This window comes from Myxocyprinus asiaticus, chromosome 29 (genome assembly GCF_019703515.2).
Source record: "Myxocyprinus asiaticus isolate MX2 ecotype Aquarium Trade chromosome 29, UBuf_Myxa_2, whole genome shotgun sequence".
Classification (NCBI taxonomy): Eukaryota; Metazoa; Chordata; class Actinopteri; order Cypriniformes; family Catostomidae; genus Myxocyprinus; species Myxocyprinus asiaticus.
The window spans coordinates 4,726,434-4,750,287 of record NC_059372.1 but is presented as its reverse complement, the minus strand read 5'-3'; the positions used below and the strand labels follow the sequence as shown (position 1 = coordinate 4,750,287).

At 41.7% G+C, this 23,854-nt stretch overlaps 2 protein-coding genes across 3 annotated transcripts in view; both read left to right on the top strand.

The window, feature by feature from the left end:
- The window catches only part of LOC127420295 (zinc finger protein 501-like), a 379,903-nt gene that overhangs the window by 69,069 nt on the left and 286,980 nt on the right, over window positions 1-23,854 (top strand). The window contains exon 2 of one of the 2 annotated variants that reach the window (XM_051662472.1): window positions 2,115-5,046. The exons of the other annotated variant lie outside the window; for it this stretch is intronic. Within the exon in view, the coding sequence (XP_051518432.1) occupies window positions 2,115-3,955 (1,841 nt within the window). The 3' untranslated portion in view covers window positions 3,956-5,046. Of the gene's footprint in view, window positions 1-2,114; window positions 5,047-23,854 lie in introns of those variants that run through there. 2 annotated transcript variants of the gene reach the window in all.
- The window catches only part of LOC127420314 (zinc finger protein OZF-like), a 60,701-nt gene continuing 59,690 nt past the window's right edge, over window positions 22,844-23,854 (top strand). The window contains exons 1-2 of the mRNA XM_051662515.1: window positions 22,844-22,909; window positions 23,168-23,329. The gene's annotated coding sequence lies outside the window, so the exon portion shown is untranslated. The remainder of the gene's footprint in view (window positions 22,910-23,167; window positions 23,330-23,854) is intronic.

Here is a 23,854-nt window from a genome sequence, read left to right as displayed (position 1 = left end):
AGCATGAATTAGAGGCCGCACATACTTTCGCCAATGTTCCTTTTTCTGATCACTCAGGGTTCCCAGTAAGTCTAGAAGGGTTTGGTTAAACCTTTCCACTGGGTTTCCCCTGGGGTGATATGGTGTGGTTCTGGATTTTACACCTGCCAATGTACATAACTCTTTCACCAACTCAGACTCAAAATTTGCCCCCTGATCACTATGTATTCTTTTTGGAAACCCAAAATTACAGATCAGATTTTCCCACAATGTATTAGCTACCATTTTGGCTGTTTGAAATTTTGTGGGGAATGCCATCGAGTACATAGTAAAATAGTCTGTAATGACTAAAATGATTCTAGTGTCACTAGAATCTGGTTCTAATGAAAGGTAATCAATACATACTAATTCTAGTGGAGCATAGGCTTTGATGTTGACAAGCTTTGCTGCTCTATGTGCACAGGCTTTCCTCTTTAGACATCTTTCAAAAGTCTTGCATTTCTGTTCAACGTATTCTGCCATCTTTGGCCAATAGAACCTTGCTCTTGCTAGCTCTAGAGTCCAGAATCATCATCATCCATGGCAGGCTCTTGAGGCCTTCTACATAACCCATCTGCATCAATATTTGTCTTTCCTGCTCTGTATTTAATGTCAAAATCATATATCGATACAGCAGCAAGCCACCTGTGACCAGCTGCATCTAATTTTGCAGTGGTAAGCACATACGTCAGTGGATTGTTGTCTGTCAACACTGTAAACTTTGCGCCATAAAAAAAATCATGAAATTTTTCACATACAGCCCACTTTAGAGCCAAAAATTCCAGCTTGTGCACTGGATAATTCTTCTCACTTTTAGAAAGACCACGACTAGCATAAGCAACAACTCTGGTCCTACCGTCCTGTACTTGATACAGTGCTGCACCTATGCCTGTGACACTAGCATCAGTGTGGAGGATATAGGGTAATTTCCAATCTGCAAATCCAAGAATCGGCTCAGACGTGAGTTTTTGGATTACCGTCTCAAAGGCCGCCTGACAATAAGCATCCCACCTCCCCAATAAAGACTGTGTTTTGCATCTTGTACAATGAGATGATGCTTTGTGTTTAGTTGAGGACTCTCCTTGGAGTAATGCATTCAGAGGTCTAACTATCTGAGAATAGTTCTCCATAAATCGTCGGTAGTATCCCGCAAACCCTAGAAAAGATCTAAGGTCCCTGACAGTTTTTGGTATTGGCCATTCCTTAATGGCAGAAATTTTGTCAGGATCTGGGTGTATTCCTTGGGCAGAAATTACATGCCCCAAGTACTTTACAGAAGTTTGAAAGAATTTGCACTTGGTGGGTGCCAACCTTCATTAATCTTTCCTCATGCTGTTTGAGGGTATCAGAGAAGATAATTAAATCATCCAGGAATGCTATAACTTCCTGCAGGTTAAGACCAGACATCACTTTCTCCATTGTTCTCTGAAAAGTTGCAGGAGAGTTTGTAAGCCCCTGCGGTAGGTGATTGAATAGCCAGTTTCCAAAGAGGGTGGTAAATGCTGTTTTGGGATGGTTCTTTTCCTCCACTACATTCAAATGGGTTAAAAAAGTGGGTTACAAATTTACCATCATTCTTCTCTCTGCCCCTCACATGATCTCGACCCCAGTTTTAAAACTTCGAGAATCAAATAGCATTTTTCTTTACCATGATGATTCAGATAGATTGCTTTTTATTGCTTTGATCTGTGATGTTTTAATCTTATTGTATTAAAAGCCAACATTTGGGAAGGGATCATTCTGTCAAATTAGGCGATTTGAATTTTCATTTTAATAAATAGTTTTTATTATTTCTGCGCTGCTCAGCGTGTAGAGGGTGCAGCTGGCTCATGCAGCACTAACTGAAGCGTTCAATGCAGACTATTTTAAAACACAGCCTTTTGGCCTCGCATAATTACTAAACCGGAAAATATTATTTCAAACATATTTCTGTCCATCATGCAGCCTTGATGGATACCATATATACCTTGTGCACAGAAAAAAATAACTAATTATTATTGGATGTTTTTGTTCTGCTATTAAATTAGGCTTCAATTTGATGTTAAACATTTGTCCCTCTTGAATTGATTTTTGTCTATTTACTGTGTTTATTTCAGAGCTGATGGAAGTGAAAGAGGAAGGTCAAGAATTGAATGAAGTGGAGGAGAAACTTCAGTATCAGAAACTTCATGATTTAATAAATGTTGAAGAATCTTTGAGTTGTTCAAAGACTAAGAAGATTTTCTCACCGAAAAAGCCTAAAAGAAAAACACCCAAAAATGTTTTTACCTGCTCTCAATGTGGAAAGAGTTTCAGATATAAAACCTGTCTTAATATACACATGAGAATTCACACAGGAGAGAAACCTTACACATGCCAACAGTGCAGAAAGAGTTTCACAGGTGCATCCTATCTAAATAAACATCTCCACATTCACTTTGGAGAAAGAGCATTTAAATGTGTTAAGTGTGGAAAAACATTTGTTTTGGCACAGTACTTAAAAAAACATTTGAAAACGCACAGAAATGAGAAGCCTTACAAGTGTTCATTTTGTGGAAAGAGTTTTGCATGCCTGTTCTATTTGAAAGAACACCAGAAAATTCATACCAGCGTGAGCGCTCATATGTGCTTTGAATGTGGGAAGACCTTTATTACAGCCGGCATATTGAAACAGCACCAAATAATTCATAGTGGAGAGAAACCTTACAAGTGCTCACACTGTGGAAAGAGTTTCACTTACACACAAAACCTGAACACACACGAGAGAATCCATACTGGAGAAAAACCTTACAAGTGCTCACACTGTGAAAAGAGTTTCACTCGGTCAATACGCCTAAAAGAACATGAGGGAATCCATACTGGAGAGAAACCTTACAAGTGCTCACACTGTGAAAAGAGTTTCACTCTGTCACAAGACCTGAAAAAACATGAGAGATTCCATACTGGAAAAAAATCTTACAAGTGCTCACACTGTGAAAAGAGTTTCACTCAGTCACAAGACCTGAAAAAACATGAGAGAATCCATACTGGAGAAAAACCTTACAAGTGCTCACACTGTGAAAAGAGTTTCACTCAGTCACAAGACCTGAAAACACATGAGAGAATTCATACTGGAGAAAAACCTTACAAGTGTTCACAATGTGAAAAGAGTTTCACTCGGTCAATACGCCTAAAAGAACATGAGAGAATCCATACTGGAGAAAAACCTTACAAGTGCTCACAATGTGAAAAGAGTTTCACTCTGTCAATACGCCTAAAAGAACATGAGAGAATCCATACTGGAGAAAAACCTTACAAGTGCTCACACTGTGAAAAGAGTTTCACTCAGTCACAAAATCTAAAAACACACGAGAGAATCCATACTGGAGAGAAACCTTACAAGTGCTCACACTGTGAAAAGAGCTTCACTTGGTCAATATGCCTAAAAGAACATGAGAGAATCCATACTGGAGAAAAACCTTACAAGTGCTCACACTGTGAAAAGAGTTTCACTCATTCACAAGACCTGAAAAAACATGAGAGAATCCATACTGGAGAGAAACCTTACAAGTGCTCACACTGTGAAAAGAGTTTCACTCAGTCACAAGACCTGAAAATACACAAGAGAATACATACTGGAGAGAAACCTTACAAGTGCTCACACTGTGAAAAGAGTTTCACTCGGTCAATACGCCTAAAAGAACATGAGAGAATTCATACTGGAGAGAAACCTTACAAGTGCTCACACTGTGAAAAGAGTTTCACTCTGTCAATACGCCTTAAAGAACATGAGAGAATCCATACTGGAGAAAAACCTTACAAGTGCTCACACTGTGAAAAGAGCTTCACTCAGTCACAAAACCTAAAAACACACGAGAGAATCCATACTGGAGAGAAACCTTACAAGTGTTCACACTGTGAAAAGAGCTTCGCTTGGTCAAAGTCCCTGAAAGCACATGACAGAATCCATACTGGTTAGTTGTATCTAATTATTGTGATGACTCCACCACAAGATGGCAACACCTTTAAACATTAGACTAGATGCATGCATTGGTGATATTATGTTGTACAACTCACGTCATGAAAACATGTTATGTTGTTCTGTATTGTTGTTCTTGTGTTCCGAACGATACAACTATATGTGATTCTTTTCAGAGGCCATGTGTTGAAGTGATTCCGTCCCCCCCATGAGATCTTGCAGTCTGTTCAATGACATGCCGTATAAAGTTCCCAGATCACGTCTATTTTTTACAATGTGTTTTCTGGAGTACGTAGTCAGCAGCATTTGCGTCGTAAAATTCATTACCACAAAAAATTATGTTGTCTCACCCCATTACAGAGACACTTGCAATGGAAATGACTGGGGCCAATTTTTGGTGGGTTTAAATGCAGAAATGTGAAGTTTATAATTTTATAAAAAGCACTTGCATTTATTTTTCTGTATTATTTGAGCTGTAAAGTTGTTTAACCCTTGTGTTGTGTTCATTTTGCTTACACCTTTTGTGTTCCCACTAAGATTAAGGTTAATAAATCTCGCATATTGCATATATTATTCCAAGATATTAGATTAGATCTTTTTGTCAACTTCTTTTTTTACTAATTATGACAGGTTTTGTACTACTATTTAAAAATATATATTTTTTTATTGATTGTTGGATTCATTGAACTGAACGGGCTCGTGCGGGCCACTCATGCAGAAATTGTTTTAAAAAAAATAATTATCTAATAATAAAAAATAAAAAAACACTTGCTTGATCTGAACAAAATAGGTGTCATTTTAAATCCCACTGACACACATACATATAAAAAACAGGAATATCTTTTTGTTATGTTTTTTCTTATTACTTTGTTATGGTTCGTGACTTCGGGTGTTTGTTTTTCTCTCTCTCGCTCTTGCTCTCTCACTCACGCTCTCTTCTTTCTCACTCCGAGAGTGAGTTTCTTTTAGGTCTGCCTTTGCACACCTTTGACTCGTCTGCTCATCTGAGCTTCACTGATTGAATCGAGTACCAAAAAGCCACTGAAGCAGAGCATGAGGGAGAGGAGAACATATGTTTACCAGTCCAGCAAACAAACCCTTTTTCTGTTCTTGTGTTGTTTAGTTTTGCATTGTGTTAAGTTACTTGATAGTGTTATGTTCACTTCATTAATTTTGTTATGATGTGTGTTTCCTCTTTTGACATTATCATTATGGGTTGTTTAATAAACATTAATTTGTTTCTGTATCAAAGTTACACGCATCCTTTATATGTTGCCTTCTCCTTTTGCATACCTTTTTCAACTAATAGGGGTTCGTAACATAAATTTGGGGTTTGTCTGGGATAGTCAATCTATTTATTGAGCAGCACTGAATTCTGTTGATCACATTAATGAGGCTTAATGTTTATGTTTTAAGCGACCTCTGGGTAGGTAGAGTAAACCAGCTGGCTTGTGTCTAGCGCCAGTACTTCCTACGGTTTACTGATTTGTTGGTTTCACCTCTCAATTAGTAACCCTCTGAAGACTAGAGAGGTTTTAGTTAGTTTTGGCTAGGCAGTTAGATCCGGAGTTGTTTATTACATGTAGCCTGTTTGCTCATTTTGCTCTAGCAGTTTTGGTGGTTGTTGATATTGGCATCCTTTGATTTGAACGAGTTTATAGATCAACCAAGTGTTGAGGTAATAGCAAATTGTAGGAAGGACGATTTGTTTCTTATTGCCCAACATTATGGGATACCCGTCTCAAGAGCACTACTTAAAAAGGACTTGAAGGCTTGTCTGCTGGCTGGTTAAGCTAATAAAGGAGTATTACCTGCAATGGGTGGTGTTTTAGCAGAGGCAGCTGTCACTGATGACTGGTGGAACAATGTTTGGTTAGCTTGGTTGCAGTCAGAGGCTCAAGATAGAACTCAAGCGTGAACGCGGATCCAAAAATCCGAATGAGAGAGCTATAATTACAGGCTGGTCAAATAGATTCGGGCGTATCCAAAAAACTGTGTCGGGAGGTAGTCCTGAGTCTGGGACTGCTGTTATCAAACCCCACAGCAGTTGCAAGTGATTCAGTTGTTCCAGTATCCATTGCTACCTCGGTATTGACAGATTCCTCAACTGTTTCCCCTGTTTTTCCTTTTAGTGTGGCAAAGAACATTACAATAGTTCCACCTTTCCATGAGAAATCATATTTTCAGGAATTTGAACGAATAGCTACTGCTTTGAAGTGGCCAAGCGAGTCCTGGCCGTTAATGTTACAGTGTCAACTCACTGGAAAATCGCAGAAGGTGAGTGCTTCTCTCTCTTTAGAAGAAAGCGTTCAGTATTAAGCTGTAAAAAATGCATTCTTCGTGCATATGAATTGGTGCCTGAGCATTATAGACAGCATTACATGTTACATGGCTACATGTAATAAACAACTCTGGATCTAACTGCCTAACCAAAAGTTATTTTCGCACGACAAAAAAAATCTGCCTCTCAGACATATGTCGAGGGTATTCTGTTTAACAGCTGGATTAAGGCATGTAAAGTCACCGATAACACTTCCTTGCGTAAGCTTTTGCTCATTGAAGAGTTTAAGAATTGCGTTCTTTAACGTACAGCTCTCTACTTAACACTTACCAGCCGGAGCATTCAAATTTGGGAACAATTATTCCCATGCTTCCTGTCTCAATATCTTTGCCGTCCAATCACCGATTTTATTTCTGAAAACTGCCAGATACTCATGACAATATAAGCTAAAAGCACATATGATAGGGGTTACTGGGTGTGAATAATAAATGTATCATCATCAGCGTCATCCTCCATTTGCCTGAGTGGAGCCAGCGAGGATACCCTGGGAAATTACCTCAAGTGTTGGATTTACTGCTTCAAATTGAAAACTGAGGCAATCTTTTGAGGTAAGACAAGTTATTTAACGTGTTGTCAGTATTATCAATTGAAAGTCAAAACGTTTTAGTTACAAAGCATTTATTTGTAGGAGTAATGCTTGATATTTCTGGAAAAAATTACATGACCGTCGGCGTTTATCGGACAGGCAGCTAGCCTCTATTTTTAAGCAAATTTCTGTGAAACTTGCTAAATAAACTGTAAAAGAGGAGGCGAGAAGCAGCTTTCCTTGTTAAGGTAAGGATTTATTTTTCCCTCTTCGCAGCACAAATTTACAGTTTCACTTTAAGCACTAAGTTAAAGAACTATCACACACTGCTTCACAAATAAACTCTCATTACTAAAAATCTTTGCTCTGGCTCGGCTCTGTTGTGTCCAGTCTCTCTTCCCGACTAAGTGCTGTGTGGCTCTATTTATGCCGCTCTCCCCGTGCTCACTGAAATTAGAGACAGGTGTTAGACATACTTTAGCTCAGGTGTAGCGTCCTTACCGCTTTCTCTCTCTCCAGAGAGATGCTTGACCACGCCCCCGCTGCCACATATCCCCACCGCCCGACTCAGGCCGGGCCGGCATCTGGCCTGCCTACCACTCCTCCCCCATTCCTGGAAAGGAAGTCGGCGACAGCCATCTGCGCCCCCGGTCTGTGGACCACCTTGAACTTAAACGGCTGAAGAGCCAGATACCAACGGGTGATCCGGGCGTTAGTATCTTTCATGCGGTGGAGCCACTGGAGTGGGGCGTGATTGGAACAGAGGGTGAAGGCCCGCCCCAGCAGGTAGTATCGGAGAGTGAGGACCACCCACTTGATGGCAAGACACTCCTTTTCTACGGTGCTGTACTTAGTTTCCCTTAACGAGAGCTTACGGCTAATGTACAGCACCGGGCGCTCCTCCCCCTCCACCACCTGCGAGAGTACAGCCCCCAGGCCCCTGTCTGAAGCATATGTCTGTAAAACAAAAGGGAGAGAGAAGTCAGGTGAATGCAAAAGCAGCCCCCCGCAAAGTGCAGCTTTAACTTGCGTGAACGCCCGCTGACACTGCTCCGTCCACTGGACCAGATCTGGAGCTCCCTTTTTAGTGAGATCAGTCAGCGGGCTGGTGACGTCCGAATAATTAGGTACGAACCTTCTATAATAGCCAGCCAGCCCCAGGAACTGTCTCACCCCCTTTTTGGTCTTGGGTCTCAGGCAGGTCGCAATCGCCGCTGTCTTGTCAATTTGGGGACGCACCTGCCCATGGCCCAAGTGGAACCCCAGATACCGTACCTCCACCCGTCCAATCGCGCACTTCTTCGGATTCGCTGTGAGTCCCGCTCGGCGCAGCGATCTCAGAACCGCCCTCAGATGTTGCATATGCCGCTGCCAATCATTGCTATAAATGATGATGTCATCTAAATAGGCAGCGGCGTAAGCTGAATGCGGTCTGAGGATTCGGTCCATGAGACGCTGAAACGTAGCCGGGGCTCCAAACAAACCGAACGGAAGTGTCACAAATTGGTGTAATCCAAACGGTGTGGAGAAGGCGGTTTTCTCACGGGAAATTGGTGTCAAGGGGATCTGCCAATAACCCTTCATCGAATCCAATGTCGAATAAAAACGAAAGATCGACCCAACCGATTGAGCAACTCATCAACGCGAGGCATTGGATATGCATAAAATTTAGACACCGCGTTGACTTTTCTATAATCCACACAGAATCGCACAGACCCGTCGCTCTTAGGCACTAGAACAACTGGGCTGGACCAATCACTGTGGGATTCTTCTATTACCCCCATATCAAGCATCGCATCCAATTCTTCCCGAACAATTTTCTTCTTGTGTTCGGGTAGTCCATAGGGGCGGCTACGTACCACGACCCCCGGCTCGGTCTCGATGTGGTGATGGATGAGGTTTGTACGTCCCAGTAGAGGGGAGAACACATCTGCAAACTCCTGTTGTAACCTAGCAACCTCTGCGAGTTGGCTCGGTAAGAGGTGGTCTCCGCAAATGACTGGGGTGAACTGTTTATGTTTTGAACTCACCTCCGGTCCGAGCTCCGCCTTCTCGGGAACTACCGTAGCCAACGTCACGGGAACCGCCTCCCTCCACAATTTCAGGAGATTGAGGTGGTATATTTGAGGAGCGTCCCCTCTATCGGTTCGTTTAACCTCATAATCGAGATCCCCCACTCGTCATGTGACCTCAAAGGGTCCTTGCCACTTGGCGAGAAATTTAGAGCTTGATGTGGGAAGCAATACAAGTACTTTATCTCCCGGTGCAAATTCCCTTAGCTGAGTTCCCCTGTCATACAGTCGGCGCTGTCGTTCTTGAGCTTGGAGCAAATTCTCCTGTGTTAGTTGCCCCAAAGTGTGGAGTTTTGCTCGAAGATCAAGAACATACTGAATTTCATTTTTACTGTTTGAAGGTCCCTCCTCCCAGGCCTCTCGCAATACAGGGGAGAAGCCAGTGGAGGCTTGCGGGACCTCTCGTACTGCAAATAACAGGGGGTCGAGCCATTTATCCCAATTTCTAGAATCATTGTGCGCGAACTTACGAATCATGTTTTTGAGGGTTTTATTAAATCGTTCCACCAGGCCATCCGTTTGAGGATGGTATACACTGGTGCGAATCGATTTAATATTTAACAACTCGTACAGTTCGCGTAGTGTCCGTGACATAAATGTTGTGCCCTGATCGGTGAGGATTTCTTTCGGAATCCCCACCCGGGAGATTATTTTGAAGAGTGCCTCCGCAACACTGCGGCACTGCTTCCGGATATCGTGTTGCATAGTCCACTAGGACCAATACAAAGTGATGTCCGCGTGCTGACCATTCTAATGGCCCGACGAGGTCCATTCCAATTCTCTCAAAGGGAACCTCGATCAGAGGGAGAGGGCGCAATGGCGCTTTTGGGGTGGCCGGTGGGTTAACCAGCTGGCATTCGCGGCATGCCGCACACAACCTGCGGATATCGCCGCCAATAGAAACGGGCTATTAGACGGTTCAGTGTTTTCCTTTCTCCTAGGTGACCCGCCATGGGATTATAATGAGCTGCCTGGAATATCATTTCCCGACGGCTCCTTGGAATCAAAAGTTGGGTTGTATCCTCTTTGGTCCGAGTGTCCTGTGTCACTCGATACAACCGCTCATTTATAATTGCAAAATAGGGGTATGAAAGGGCGATGTCAGGCTGGAGTCGTTGACCATCGATGACTCTCACTTGGTCAAAGGCGTGTTTGAGGGTTTCGTCTCGTGACTGCTCCAAAGTAAAATCCCCGTCAGGGAATTCCCTGAGAAGGGGAGGGGCTGCAGCCTCTCCCCCTCTCTCGTCATTATGACGTGGAGCTGTCGAGGATGGCCCCGGCTCCGCCTCCCCTGCCAGAGCATCGCACATCACACATCTCCCTATTTTCGTACAGGACCCATCCGCGCAAATTTCCTTTAATAAAACTCTAAAATCAGGCCAATCAGTCCCCAAAATCAGCGGATGGGTGAGGCAGGAACTAACCACGGCCTCCACTCTATGCTTTTTCCCCCGAAATTTAATTGTCAGGGTCACCACCGGATACTTGTGAATATCCCCGTGTACACATTTCACCTTCACCGTTTTAGCCACACATAAACATTAGCTAGCAATACTATGTACATTTTTATTTAAATATCAATAACTTTTTTGGCCAATTTTGTCTCTTGTGAAAAATCCGCCTGAAGTAATGAAGCAGAGAGCAGATGCTGTTCAGACCTGCCTGGAAACTGGCCTGCTAGTTAGATAAGTTATCTAGCTTGTTGATTTTCCCATGTAGTAAAAAAATGGCAGACATCTTGCTATAAATTAGCAGATAGCCTTACCCATCCATCACACAGACATGGTTTTAGATTGTGTGTAGCTTCCTGTTCACAAGGAAAGTGTGAGAGGGCTGTCTGCAGTTGGACATTCTGGTAAGTCTGCAAGCCTTTGGTGACTATTCAGTGTACGGATTTGTGCAGAACACACTGCTGGCTACCAATTGTTGTACTTTTTTCTGTTGTAGAGATGGATAGAGACTATGGCTCCCTGCTCAGCACCCTCAAGAGGCGGTGGCAGCTGACTGCTGATGAGCTTAGGTTCATCGCAGAGGAGGACATGGCTCATGAGGGCATGAGCACAAAGGAGGAAGATCTGCTGGACCAGGAACTACTACATGAAGACCCAGACCACGATGAGATGGAGGATGAGATGGAACCTGATGCCCAGCCAAGACCATCAGCTGGGTATGTATGAATGTGTATGTATTGTTTGTTTCTGTTTCTCATTTGACTGATACTCACAGTAACTCTAACACTGTTACTCTTATTATTTTGGGTATGGCTAGCCATTCTCACACAGGTCCCAAGTCTGCTAGAAAGCATAAATGCTTCCATGACTATGTTTCTTATCCCTCGTACTCTCACATCGATTCACAGGCACCAAAACCTCTCCCATTTAAGCCTAGCCATCCATTCGGTATTGACTTAGGTAGCGTTTGCGTATGATGTTGCGAGAAATTTACTTTTTCATGCTTTTTTTTACTCAGGCTGTAGTTGCTGAGATATGCAGCTTTACAAACCGTCAGGGGTGGGAGCTTGTCCTAAACTGTCCGTCATATTCCAGCTACCAGGGGGCTTGGATGGAGGTGACCCCTGATGAATTTTACAAATTTCTTGGGTTGCTTATTTACATGGGGTTTTCAATTCTCCCTGATTCCCATCGTCATTGGGGAACCAAGTCACTTCTAGGCTCTTGGGCAAAGGGATTTATGTCACGTGACTGCTACAAGGCTCTTTTAGCAGCTCTACATGTTGTAGACCCTACCACAGAGGATAATCAGGATCGCCTTAGGAGTTGTGTTATCTTATGGACCACCTCAAACAAAAATGCCAGCAGCTCTTTCAGCCTAACCAAAATCTCGCAATAGATAAACGTATGGTCAAGTCTAAAGCTCGATCAGGATTTAAACAATACATGAAGGGTAAGCCTACTCGGTGGGGTTTTAAATTATGGGTAACTGCAACATCAGGCTCGGGGTATACTCTCGACTTTAATGTTTACACAGGTAGTCATTATGGGTGTGTAACTGACTTGGCCACCAAAGTAGTTGAATCGTTAGTGCAGCCATTCAAAATTGCCCACAAAATTATGTATATTTCATACACTCTAAGTTTCCCTCTAGCTTGTAATTAAAATGGTTGAAAATGCAGTTGTCTGATGAAGTATGGTGGCCAGAGAAGATTTTTTTAAATTTGCTGTGTGAAATCTTATTGATTAAGGATGATTAGCCTTTTTTTGTTATTAAACTTTTTATTGATTCATAAATTAACACAAAAAAATACAACAACATATATATATATATATATATATATATATATATATATATATATATATATATATATATTGAATCAAACACTTTAAACATTAAACCCCCACTATATCCCCACCCCCAACTAAACTCCCACCCCACCCTGACCCCCCCACAAACACCCATGTGGTCAATAGAATATAGACACACACACAGAAAAAAACACAAAACTAAAACAACAACAAAAAATAAAATACAATAATCAAGTATAATACATTTTTTTTTAAAACTATAAATTACTCCCTCCACCGCCCCACCTCGAGATTCCCCCAAAAATGCTAATTGCCCCATTTCTTATTGTAAGAATCCCTAACTCCCAACCTTATGCTCGACCCCTCCTTGAAGGCCGCCACCCTTCCCATCTCCACGCACCACTCTGGGAACGAGGGTGCTCCATCCGATTTCCAACTCCTCAAAATAACCTGCCTACCAATCATCACACTGGTCAAAACCCAGTCCTTCATGTACTTATCCTCCAAATCCATGACCTCCCCATCTCCCAAAATACAGAGTCTGGGGCAGAACGAGACCTGAGTGCCCAACATATCACACACAAAACTTTGCACCTTCAGCCAAAATTCTTGGATCTTACGACACCCCCAAAAAACATGGGTGGTGTCTCCATCTTCAGAAGGGCATCGCCAGCAGATGAATGTGTCCTTAAGACCAAGCCTACACAATCTAGAGGGGGTCCAATAAAATCTATGTAAAATCTTAAATTGCATAAGGCGAACCCTTGCATCTCTAGATCTCTTTTTAGAATCCTAGCCCACACTCCCTCCTCCAATAACAAATGTAAATCTTCCTCCCATAATCTTTTGAGAAAATTTAAAGCTCCGTCCCCCAGACTCTGAATTAGCAGGGAGTAATACACTGATGCCTCATGACCCTTCCCAAAAGCAGTAATCACCACTCCCAGAGTATCTGCCGCTCTGGGGGGGGAGGTGTATGCTACTACCAAAAACAGTGCAGAGCAGGTGGCGCAGCTGTAAATACTTACAAAATTGAGATCTGGGAATCCCAAACTGTTGAAATAAATTTTCAAAAGATCTCAATACTCCACTCTCATATAGGTCACCAAGTGTATTAACCCCCCTCACAATCCAATCTGACCAACAGAAAGGGGACTTATTAATACATAGTTTAGGGTTCAGCCATATGCTCAGGGCTACATTTAAATAAATATCAGAACTAAGCACTCTGGACACTTTTGTCCATATCGAGTGCAAATGCAAAATAATGGGGTGTGACTTAACCTCTCCGGCTAGTTTAATCGAAAGGCTTTGCAGTGGCGAGATAGGGGTAAGAACTTCCTTTTCAACACAAAACCAGGGAGGGGCTCTGTCAGGTGGAAGCGACCAATGAGCCAAATGTCTGAGACCGAATGCATAATAATAAAACAAAATCTTGAGTAGGCCTAACCCACCTTTGTCAATCGGCCTATGTAACTTATTGAAATTTAAACTGGAACGCTTACCATTCCAAATGAAGGACTTCGCTCTGCTATCAAATTGCTTGAAATAAGAGAGGGGGACATCTACAAGGAGAGACTATAGCAGGTAGTTGAATTTCGGAATACAATTCATTTTAATAACATTAACCTTCCCAATCATCGATATGTGTAATGAAGCTCACCTGTCCACATCATTTGAAAATCTTTTTATTAAAGGATCAAAATTATCTCTGACTAAATCAGACAAATTTGTGCATTTTTTTATAGTGCTGGCTCGAGTAAGAGCAGGGGACTCATTACACTGATAAGTAAACATCTACAGTTCAAATGTCTCAAACAGATTAAATTTAAATTATGAAGAGTCATTATTGTTTTAGCTGAAATTCAGGGACAAAGTCTTATTTTGGCTAATATTTATGCACCTAACGTTGGTGATCAGGGCTTTTTTATAGATCTTGAAGGGATGTTGCAAGTCGCTGGCAACCCTCATGATATAATATTGGGAGGAGACTTTAACCTTTTGATGGACTCAAGATGGCACAGAGTATGGCTGCTGCGTTGCGAGCTCCGACACAACATTGTAGTGTTTTGTTTGTTTTGCTTATAATTCTTATGTTTTTTGTCTTGGATGTTGTCTGCCTTATTGTCTATGACAGACAAACACTTTTGGACATTGGTTCTGCAATTACACACCGTAAACCGGACTTCAAATTCCTCAATGCTGACCCGCTGTTTACAAACACACCAGCTGAGCCCTTTTTCTGGGCTGCCCGGCTGCGGAAATTTAAAAGGAAAAGGGGAAACAGAGCCGGCGTTCTCATCAGAGTAAGGTGTTGTGCAAATCGACCCCTGCTACCCAGTATTCTACTGGCAAATGTTCATTCTCTGGACAACAAGCTCTGCGAGCTGAGAGCGCGGATCTCTTTCCAACGAGAGACGAGGGACTGCTGCATTATCTGCCTTACAGAAACTTGGATGTCTGCGGAGATTCCAGACTCAGCCATCAAACCCGCTGGGTTCTCCGTGCACCGAGCAGACAGAGCGAAAGACCTCTCAGGTAAAAGCAGAGGTGGTGATGTATGTTTTATGATCAACAAATCCTGGTGTAATCAGAGGAACTTACATTCTATCAAGTCTTTCTGCTCTCCTGATCTGGAATTTCTCATGCTTCTGTGTCGACCATTCTGGCTACTGAGGGAATTCACAGTGGTCATTATCACTGCTGTGTACATCCTGCCACAAGCCGACACAGACCGGGCACTCAAGGAACTGTATGGGATTATAAGCAAGCAGGAAACCGTTAAAGGACTTTAACAAAGCCAGTTTCAAATCAGTTGCACCAAAATACCACCAACACATTAGTTTTAACACACGAGGGGACCGGGTTTTGGACCATTGCTACTCTCCTTTCCGGGACGGCTACAAATCCCTCCCCCGCCCACCATTTGGCAAATCGGACCACTCTTCCATTCTGCTTCTGCCCGCTTACAGGCAGAAACTGAAACAGGAAGCACCCACCCTCAGAACGATCCAGTGCTGGTCGGAACAATCAGACTCTACGCTACAAGACTGTTTTGATCACGCGGACTGGGAGATGTTCCGGTCCGCCTCTGATGACGACATCGAGCTTTACGCTGATAGCGTAACATGTTTCATCAGAAAGTGCGTAGAGGATGTTGTTCCGAGCAAAACAATACGGATCTACCCGAACCAGAAACCTTGGATTAATAGCGATGTTCACGCGGCACTTGATGCGCGGACCTCCGCTTTTAATTCCGGGAATGCGGAGGAGCATAAACAAGCCAGTTATGCCCTCCGAAAAATCAGAACAGCAAAACGTCAGTACAGGAACAAGATTGAAGGACAGTTTATCACCACCAACTCTAGAAGCATGTGGCAGGGAATTAACATCATCACGGACTTTAAAGGGAATAAAAACTCCGCCATGAACACCGCTGCCTCTCTCCCGGATGAGCTAAATATTTGTATGCTTGTTTTGAGGGAAATAACACCGCCCTCGCCGAGAGAGCTCTCGCAGCCGAAGCTACAGAGGTTAGTTCACTCTCCGTCTCTGTAGCGGATGTAACCCGATCCTTCCAAGGGGTGAATATCTGTAAAGCCGCGGGTCCAGACGGCATTCCGGGCCGTGTCATCAGAGTGTGCATGAACCAACTGGCTGGTGTTTTTAACTGACATTTTCAACCTTTCCCTCTCTTTGTCTGTAGTCCCCACATGCTTTAAAATGTCCACCATTGTGCCTGTTCCAAAGAAATCCAAAATCACTTGCTTAAATGACTGGCATCCTGTTGCTCTGACCCCCATCATCAGCAAATGCTTTGAGAGACTAATCAGAGATTACATCTGCTCTGTGCTACCTCCATCACTAGACCCATTGCAGTTTGCTTACCGCAACAACCGCTCCACTGATGATGCCATTGCATCTACAATACACACTGCTCTCTCCAACCTGGAAAAAAAGAACACTTATGTGAGAATGTGTGAGACGGTGGTAGGTCTGATCACTGACAATGATGAAACAGCCTACAGAGAGGAGGTGCACACTCTGACACACTGGTGTCAGGAGCACAACCTCTCCCTCAACGTCAGTAAGACAAAGGAGCTTGTGGTGGACTTCAGGAGAAGAGATAGAGAACACAGTCCCATCACCATCAATGGAGCACCAGTGGAGAGAGTCAGCAGCTTCAAGTTCCTGGGTGTCCACATCACTGAGGAACTCACATGGTCCGTCCACACTGAGGCCGTTGTGAAGAAGGCTCATCAGTGCCTCTTCTTCCTGAGATGGCTGAGGAAGTTTGGAATGAACTGCCACATCCTCACACGGTTCTACACCAGCACTGTAGAGAGCATTCTGACTGGCTGCATCTCTGCCTGGTACGGCAATAGCACCGCCCACAACCGCAAAGCCCTGCAAAGGGTGGTGCGAACTGCCAGACACATCATCGGGGGTGAGCTTCCCTCCCTCCAGGATATATATACCAGGCAGTGTGTGAAAAAAGCTCGGAGGATCATCAGAGACTCCAGCCACCCGGGCCATGGGCTGTTCTCACTGCTACCATCAGGCAGGCGGTATCGCAGCATCAGGACCTGCACCAGCCGACTTCATGACAGCTTCTTCCCCCAAGCAATCAGACTTTTGAACTCTTGATCTCCCACGATCAAAATACATCAGCACTGCACTTTATTACCCTTATATCTCACACCGGACTGTCATAAATTATATTCTCTCTTAACAACACACTGGCAACTTACTATCAGCCGACAGCCTGAATGTCAATACAGTACAATACAACCTACTGTACATTTTATATATACTATATATACAATTTTTATTGTATAATGTGTATTCTATATTGTGTGTATTGTATACTGTGCATTGTATGTTATTATTTGTATATTGTGTTGTGTAATTATGTGTATATTAGATTTTAAATTGTGTTGTGTTAATCTGATGTTTATTGTAAATTGGTATGTCTCATCGCTGTCACGACTACTATGTTGCTCGGAACTGCACCCAAGAATTTCACACACTATTGCACTTGTGTATATGGTTGTGTGACAATAAAAGTGATCTGATTTGATTTGATTTGATCATAGTGAAGCAAAAGTATGCAAGCCCCCTAGAGCAACATCGACGCTTCACAGGATGTGTAAAAATCTTGGTCTTACAGATATTTGGAGACTTTTGAACCCATCTGGGAGAAAAGGAAATCATTTAGTTGGCGCTTTAATATATCCCTTTTGCAAAATCCTGAAATCAGTGTCTATATGGAGACCAACTGGGCCTCTGTGGGCGTGGCTTGGGAGGCACTTAAGGTGGTTCTTAGGGGCCAGGTCGTACAGTATGCCACGTTCACCAAAAAATCCAAAGCACAAGAACTTGTGGAATTGGAAGGGAATATTAAAAGTGCCAAGGCAGAGCTGAAGCGCTGAATGTTGTCTAATGGCCTCATGGAGTTGATCCGACTGAAATACAGATATAATACTATTTTGTCACGGAAGGTGGAGTTTTGGCTATTCAGGGCAAGACAGTTATACTTTGAGTTGGGGGACAAGGCAGGGAAAATTCTGGCTAGATATATAAAACAGAGAGTCTTTTTCTACCATTGCTTCTATCTTGATCTCTATAGTTCCATGTCTTCGTCTACAGATGAGGATATTAGAAACTTTGTGGAACCATTAGGACTTAATAAACTGATGACTGAGCAAAAAAATTATCTTGATTCTGAGATAACATTGGAAGAGCTTTGCGAGGTAATTGAGGGAAGGCTCCGGGGCCAGATGGCTTTGCCGCTGAATTTTTTAGATCTTATGCTACAGAACTGGCTCCACTTTTGCTAGAAGTTTATACGAAATCATTAAAGAATGGTAACCACCAACCATGACAAAAGCCCGGATCAGTCTGATTCTTAAAAAGGACAAAGATCCAAGTGAGAGTAAGAGTTACCATCCAATTTCCCTGATCCAGCTAGAAGTTAAAGTATTGTCAAAAATTTTGGCTAACCAATTCAGTTATGACATCTCTTATACATACAGACCAGGTGGGGTTTATTTGGGGCCGTAACTCTTCTGATAACATTAGATGTTTCATTAATGTCATATGGGCAGTGGCAAACGATCTGACTCTGGTCGCTGCCAGCTCACTTGATGCCGAAATGGCGTTTGATATGGTAGAATGGGATTATTTTTTTATGATTTTGGAAATGTATGGGTTCGGGAATACTTTTATTGCGTGGATTAAGTTACTTTATAGACACCCGTTAGCGGTGGTTCAAATGAATGGATTAATTTCAGATTATTTTACTCTGGATAGGGGCACCCGCAGGGTTTCCCTCTTTCCCCCTTATTGTTCTGCCTTGCCCTGGAAACATTAGCAGCCGCGATAAGAAAGGATGATGATTTTCGAGGGGTGGTGGCGGGAAGTGTGGCACATAAACTTTTGCTTTACGTAGATAATGTCTTATTATTCATCTCCGATCCTACTAGATCTATGCCTTGCCTCCACAGAATTATTCATTCCTTTTCTAAGTTCTCAGGATACAGAGTGAATTGGTCTATATCCGAAGCTTTGGCTCTGACAGCGTACTGCCCTGTAACTGCTTTTTAACCGGGCTCCTTCCAGTGGCCCATGCAGGGCATTAAGTATTTGGGCATTTTATTTCCAGCAAATTTGAGTGATTTAGTAAGAGTTAATTTTGACCCTTTAATAAAAATGTTTTCAAGTGATGTGGACAGGTGGGCTTCACTACCTTTATCTATGACTGGGAAGGTTAATGTTATAAAAATGAATTATAAATTCAACTACCTACTATAGTCTTTCCCCGTTGAAGTTCCCCTCTTTTATTTTAAACAATTTGTTAGTATAGCTAAATCCTTTATTCGGAATGGGAAACACCCTCGATTGCATTTCAGTAAGTTACATAGGCCAGTTGACAAAGGTGGATTAGGTCTCCCCAAGATTTTGTTTTACTATAATGCTTTTGGTCTCAGACATTTGGCACATTGGTCGCTTCCACCCGAGAGAGCCCCTACCTGGCTCTTTATTGAACAGGAGGTCCTTGCCCCAATCTTGCCATTGCAAAGTCTTTCTACCAAGCTGCCCGGAGAAGTAAAGAGACATCCCGTTATCTCGCACATGTATTTAGTGTGGACAAAGGTTTCCCGTGTGTTCAATTCGAACATTTACCTAAACGTTGCCACAAGTATTTGGTTGAACCCTAAATTATGCAGCAATAAGTCCCTTTTCTGCTGGACAGAATGGATTGAGAAGGGTGTTGCTACGCTGGTGACCTGTATGAAAATGGAGTGTTGAGATCCTTTGAAAATATAATACAGCGGTTTGGGATTCCCAGATCTCAATTCTTTAGGTACTTACAGCAACGCCATCAACTCTGTACCACCTTTGGGTGTAGTACGTAGCCCCCTAAAGCGGCAGACACTCTTGAGATGGTACTTGCTGCTTTTAGAAAAGGTCATGAAGCTTCAGTGTACCATTCCTGGCTAATGCAGAGTCTAGGGGACAGGGTTTTAACATCTCTTAAGAAGTTATGGGAGAGAGACTTGAATTTAGTACTGGAAGATGGAGAATGGGGTAGGATTTTAAAAAATGTCAAGTCTATGTCTAGGGATGCAAGGGTGCGCCTCATTAAATTTAAGATTCTGCATCATTTCTATTGGACTCCCTCTGGATTGTATAGGCTTGGTCTTAAAGACACACCTACTTGCTGGCGATGCCAGTTGGAGGATGAGAACATAGCCCATGTTTTTTGTGCTGTACTAAGATTCAAGAGTTTTGGTCGAGGGTTCAGAATTTTATCTGTGAGGTCTTGAGCACTCAGATTTTATTTTGCCACAGACTTTGTATTTTGGGTTATGGGGCAGGTATTAATATTATAATCACCAGCGTGATGATCGGCAGGCAGGTAATTCTTAGGGGATGGAAGTTGGCTGGTGCACCCTCATTTCATGAGTGGTGCACTGAGTTGGGCAGAGTGGTGACTTTTGAAGAGATATCACATAGTTTGGGGGCTTATGGTAAGAAGTGGGGCACTTATTCTTGTTATTTTTCTTTTATGTTGGTTCATTTTATATGTTTTTTGTTATGTCATTGAGTGTGTTTGTTGTTATTCAATGTTTGACCACTGAGTTGTATGTTGGGTGATGGGTGGGGGGGCACATAATTGATAAAGGGGTGTAACCCCAGTGTCCTGACCACATTCCACATTGGCCCTTATCTATCATGGCCTCCTAATAATCCCCATCCCTGAATTAGCTACATCACTCTACTCTCTCCTCTCCACCAATAGCTGGTGTGTGGTGAGCGCACTGCCGCACTATGGCTGCTGTCGCATCATCCAGGTGGATGCTGCACTCTGGTGGTGGTTGAGGAGAGTTCCCCTATACTATGTAAAGCACTTGAGTGTCTAGAAAAGCGCTATATAAATGTAAGGAATTATTATTATTAATTATAAAAGTTGATTCCATGTTTTCTTGTGCTGTTTGTTTAAATATGAATATGGAATCAATAAAAAGTGTCAAATCATAATGCCACTGTTGTTTTTTTACACACTCACACAAAACACACTCTGACATCCATACCAACACACGCACACAATTTTAGCTGCATCATTTATTCAATTGGCCTGCAGTGCTCTATAATACAGCAAACATAAAATAGGGGGGAAAAAGCATGTATTTGCTCCATAGGCTAAACATCGAAAAATGGCGCCATTTACTGGAAAATATATATATTTTTTTATTTTGAAGCCAGGGCTCTGGAATGAAAGCATACTGAATTTGTGATCCATTTAGAATTTTGGAATGTTTCAATTATTTACCTGGTTTTATGCATAAAGATTTTGCCTAGTCACAAAAAAATAAAAAATAAAAATAAAAAAAAAGCCCTATCACACTTCATATCACTTTTTCTTTTTCACATTGTGAAGGTCTCACATTATATACTAAAACACTGACTCTGAATCTAATTGTGTATTTCTATTCAGACAGACGTCGTTGGACCCTACATCCTCATTATACCTGCAGTGAGAGGCTGCCACTCAAATACACCAAAATACACAGTGATTGATGGTGAAGACATCACAGAGGATTGTGCAGATATTTTAGTGCAATTTTGCCTTTATTTATATCTATTTTGTGTTTCCATGATACTTTGTTCTTCCTTAAAGCATTTTTATTTTTATTTTATTTTTTTGTAAATATGAAAGAAAACTGCTCTCTCTATTAAAGTTAAAAATATGTAGAAAAGTTTCTGTCCCAGCCTTAATGTGTGGAGCAATGTGGGTCTCCTAATTTATTTGCATATGCATTTATTTTCTCTTTTGCATATTTATTTATGTAATTATAAATGTAAGTGATTGATTTATGCATTTTGAATCAATCACAATCATTAATTAATGTAATTAACTAATGATTGCTGTAAAGCATTGTTATTATTTGTTAAAAAAATATTTTAATAGAAAATAAAGTACCTAAATGTCACACAAGCCTTGCTTTTATTTATTTGTTTGTTTATATTTAATCTAAAACCGTAATTGATGCTATAATGTTTGAAGGAGCAGGTGTGTAGAGGTTAGGTTTAGGAGTATAGAGGTAAGGTTCTGTATGGAAACTTCTATTTTGCACCAAAACATTTTCTGCTATTGTTACAAGCCAAACAACCCTTATTTGGTACTATTTAGAAACATTTTTCTGAAGAGTGTACAAAAAAAGACAAAGAAGAAAACAAAATATTAAATATTAGATAAAATTAATTACCTCAAAATCAAACTTTAGACATTGCATGCAATGATCCCATGGATTAAGAATATTTTTGCAGTGTATAGTGACAAACAGGTGTTAAGTGAAGTACTTTGGTAGTTGTTGCTGCTACTTGGCCTAATACTGGGCAATTAATTCATTACTGATTGCATAGAAAAGCACCAGGTTGAGTGAGATGCCCCGGAGGTGCGTGAGTGTAGGTGTAGTCAAAGGAGTTGTGTTGATATGCCGGTTATTTGAATCACTTCAAATCTCTCTGGTGTATCTGGGAGGTTTTGTTTAATGTCTCCACATGTCTCACTTGTTTTCCATCATCAAACAGGATGAGATCAGGATGAGCTGTATCAGGATCCAGAGTCACATCCACTGAGAGAGATCAGAGAATATCAGTCACTTCAGAATAAAAACATGTTGATATATGTTATAATAAATACAGAATATAATGAAACTGTAGTGCAGTAAGTCAGCTGTCAGTATATAAATGTAAAGTATTGTAAGTGTGAATAAGAGAACAGTGAAGATCACACACTGTACCTGCATACTGCTGCATCCTCCTCAATACTGTCAACACAAATCACAATAAAACATGATCAATTGTTCATCAGAATATTCCAGGATAAATGATACTGAAACTCTATGGACAGAGTCATGCTGATGATGATTAACACAAAGTCGTTTTGATGAATTTCTGGTTATGAGATACTGATGTAATTCATTTTATTGAAGGTTGCTCCATGTAAACCGAGCTTTATAGATAGTGAACCTGAATGCAAAGTCTCCTTAAAATGCTCCAGGACAAAGAATTATAAAATTATCTCAGAGTATAGAATTTAATACTTTGAACAGATCGTGAATTAATAAATAGTATTTAGTTTTTTTTTTTTTTTACACTTGTCCAGTTGGTGGCGGTGTCGCAATCACGGAGTCGCTCGTGAACCTCAGAAGAAGAAAACTCAAAGATTGAGTGTTCAGTTCGGTACGTGTTCAATGTGTTTTACATCTTGAGAGTTCAGTGAAGGTGCTTATATGGCGAATAATGTCTGTTATAGGCTAATATCAGACGATATTCCTGCTATCAAGAACATGAAACCAAACTCAAAGCACACATTTATATTCATACATCTCAGAAACAGATATTTTGTTTAACAGAGCTGTTCTTGTATATGATCATATAATAATATTTTTAAGTTTGATGAATGTCAGTCCATTATAATGATGATGATTTTGTGTTCAGATGTTCATCATGAGAGAAAAGGTGGATGTGATCTGCTGTAAATCAGTAGGAACTGATCTGTCCATGCTGGATATTGATGATTTCATCACAGAAATCTCTCAGCTGAAGAAAGAGGTGATGTCACTGAAGACAAAACTGATGGAGAGAGAGGACAGGTTACAGGTTAAACATTCATTTCATCCTTAAAGTTGAGATTGTAAGCTTTCAAATGATGTGATATGATGAACGGTACAGATGTGATTGTGTTGTGTTTGTCAGGAGCTGGAAAAGGTTTCCTGTCAATCTTCAGTGTGTGTGACTGATGGGATCTCCACAGAATGTCAGGATTCAGTGTGGAGCGTCAGAGATCAGTCCACACCACAGCGACTGCTGGACAAACTCTCTGAACAGAGATCCAGAGACACACAGGACTCACAGCTCACTTTACTCTGTTCTACTGATGGTAATCAGGGTGATCAAACCTCCACAGAGTCTCTGACTTCTGTCTGTAACGCTGGAGAACAGCAAATGCTGCAGATACCAGTGAAGATTGAAGTGAAACAGGAGGAGATAAAAGAAGAAAACACAGCAGAGGAACAACAGAGAGATGAAGATGATCAAACCTCCATAAAGTCTCTGGCTTCTGTCTGTAACGCTGGAGAAAAGCAGATGCTGCAGATACCAGTGAAGATGTGTTCAGTGAAGCTG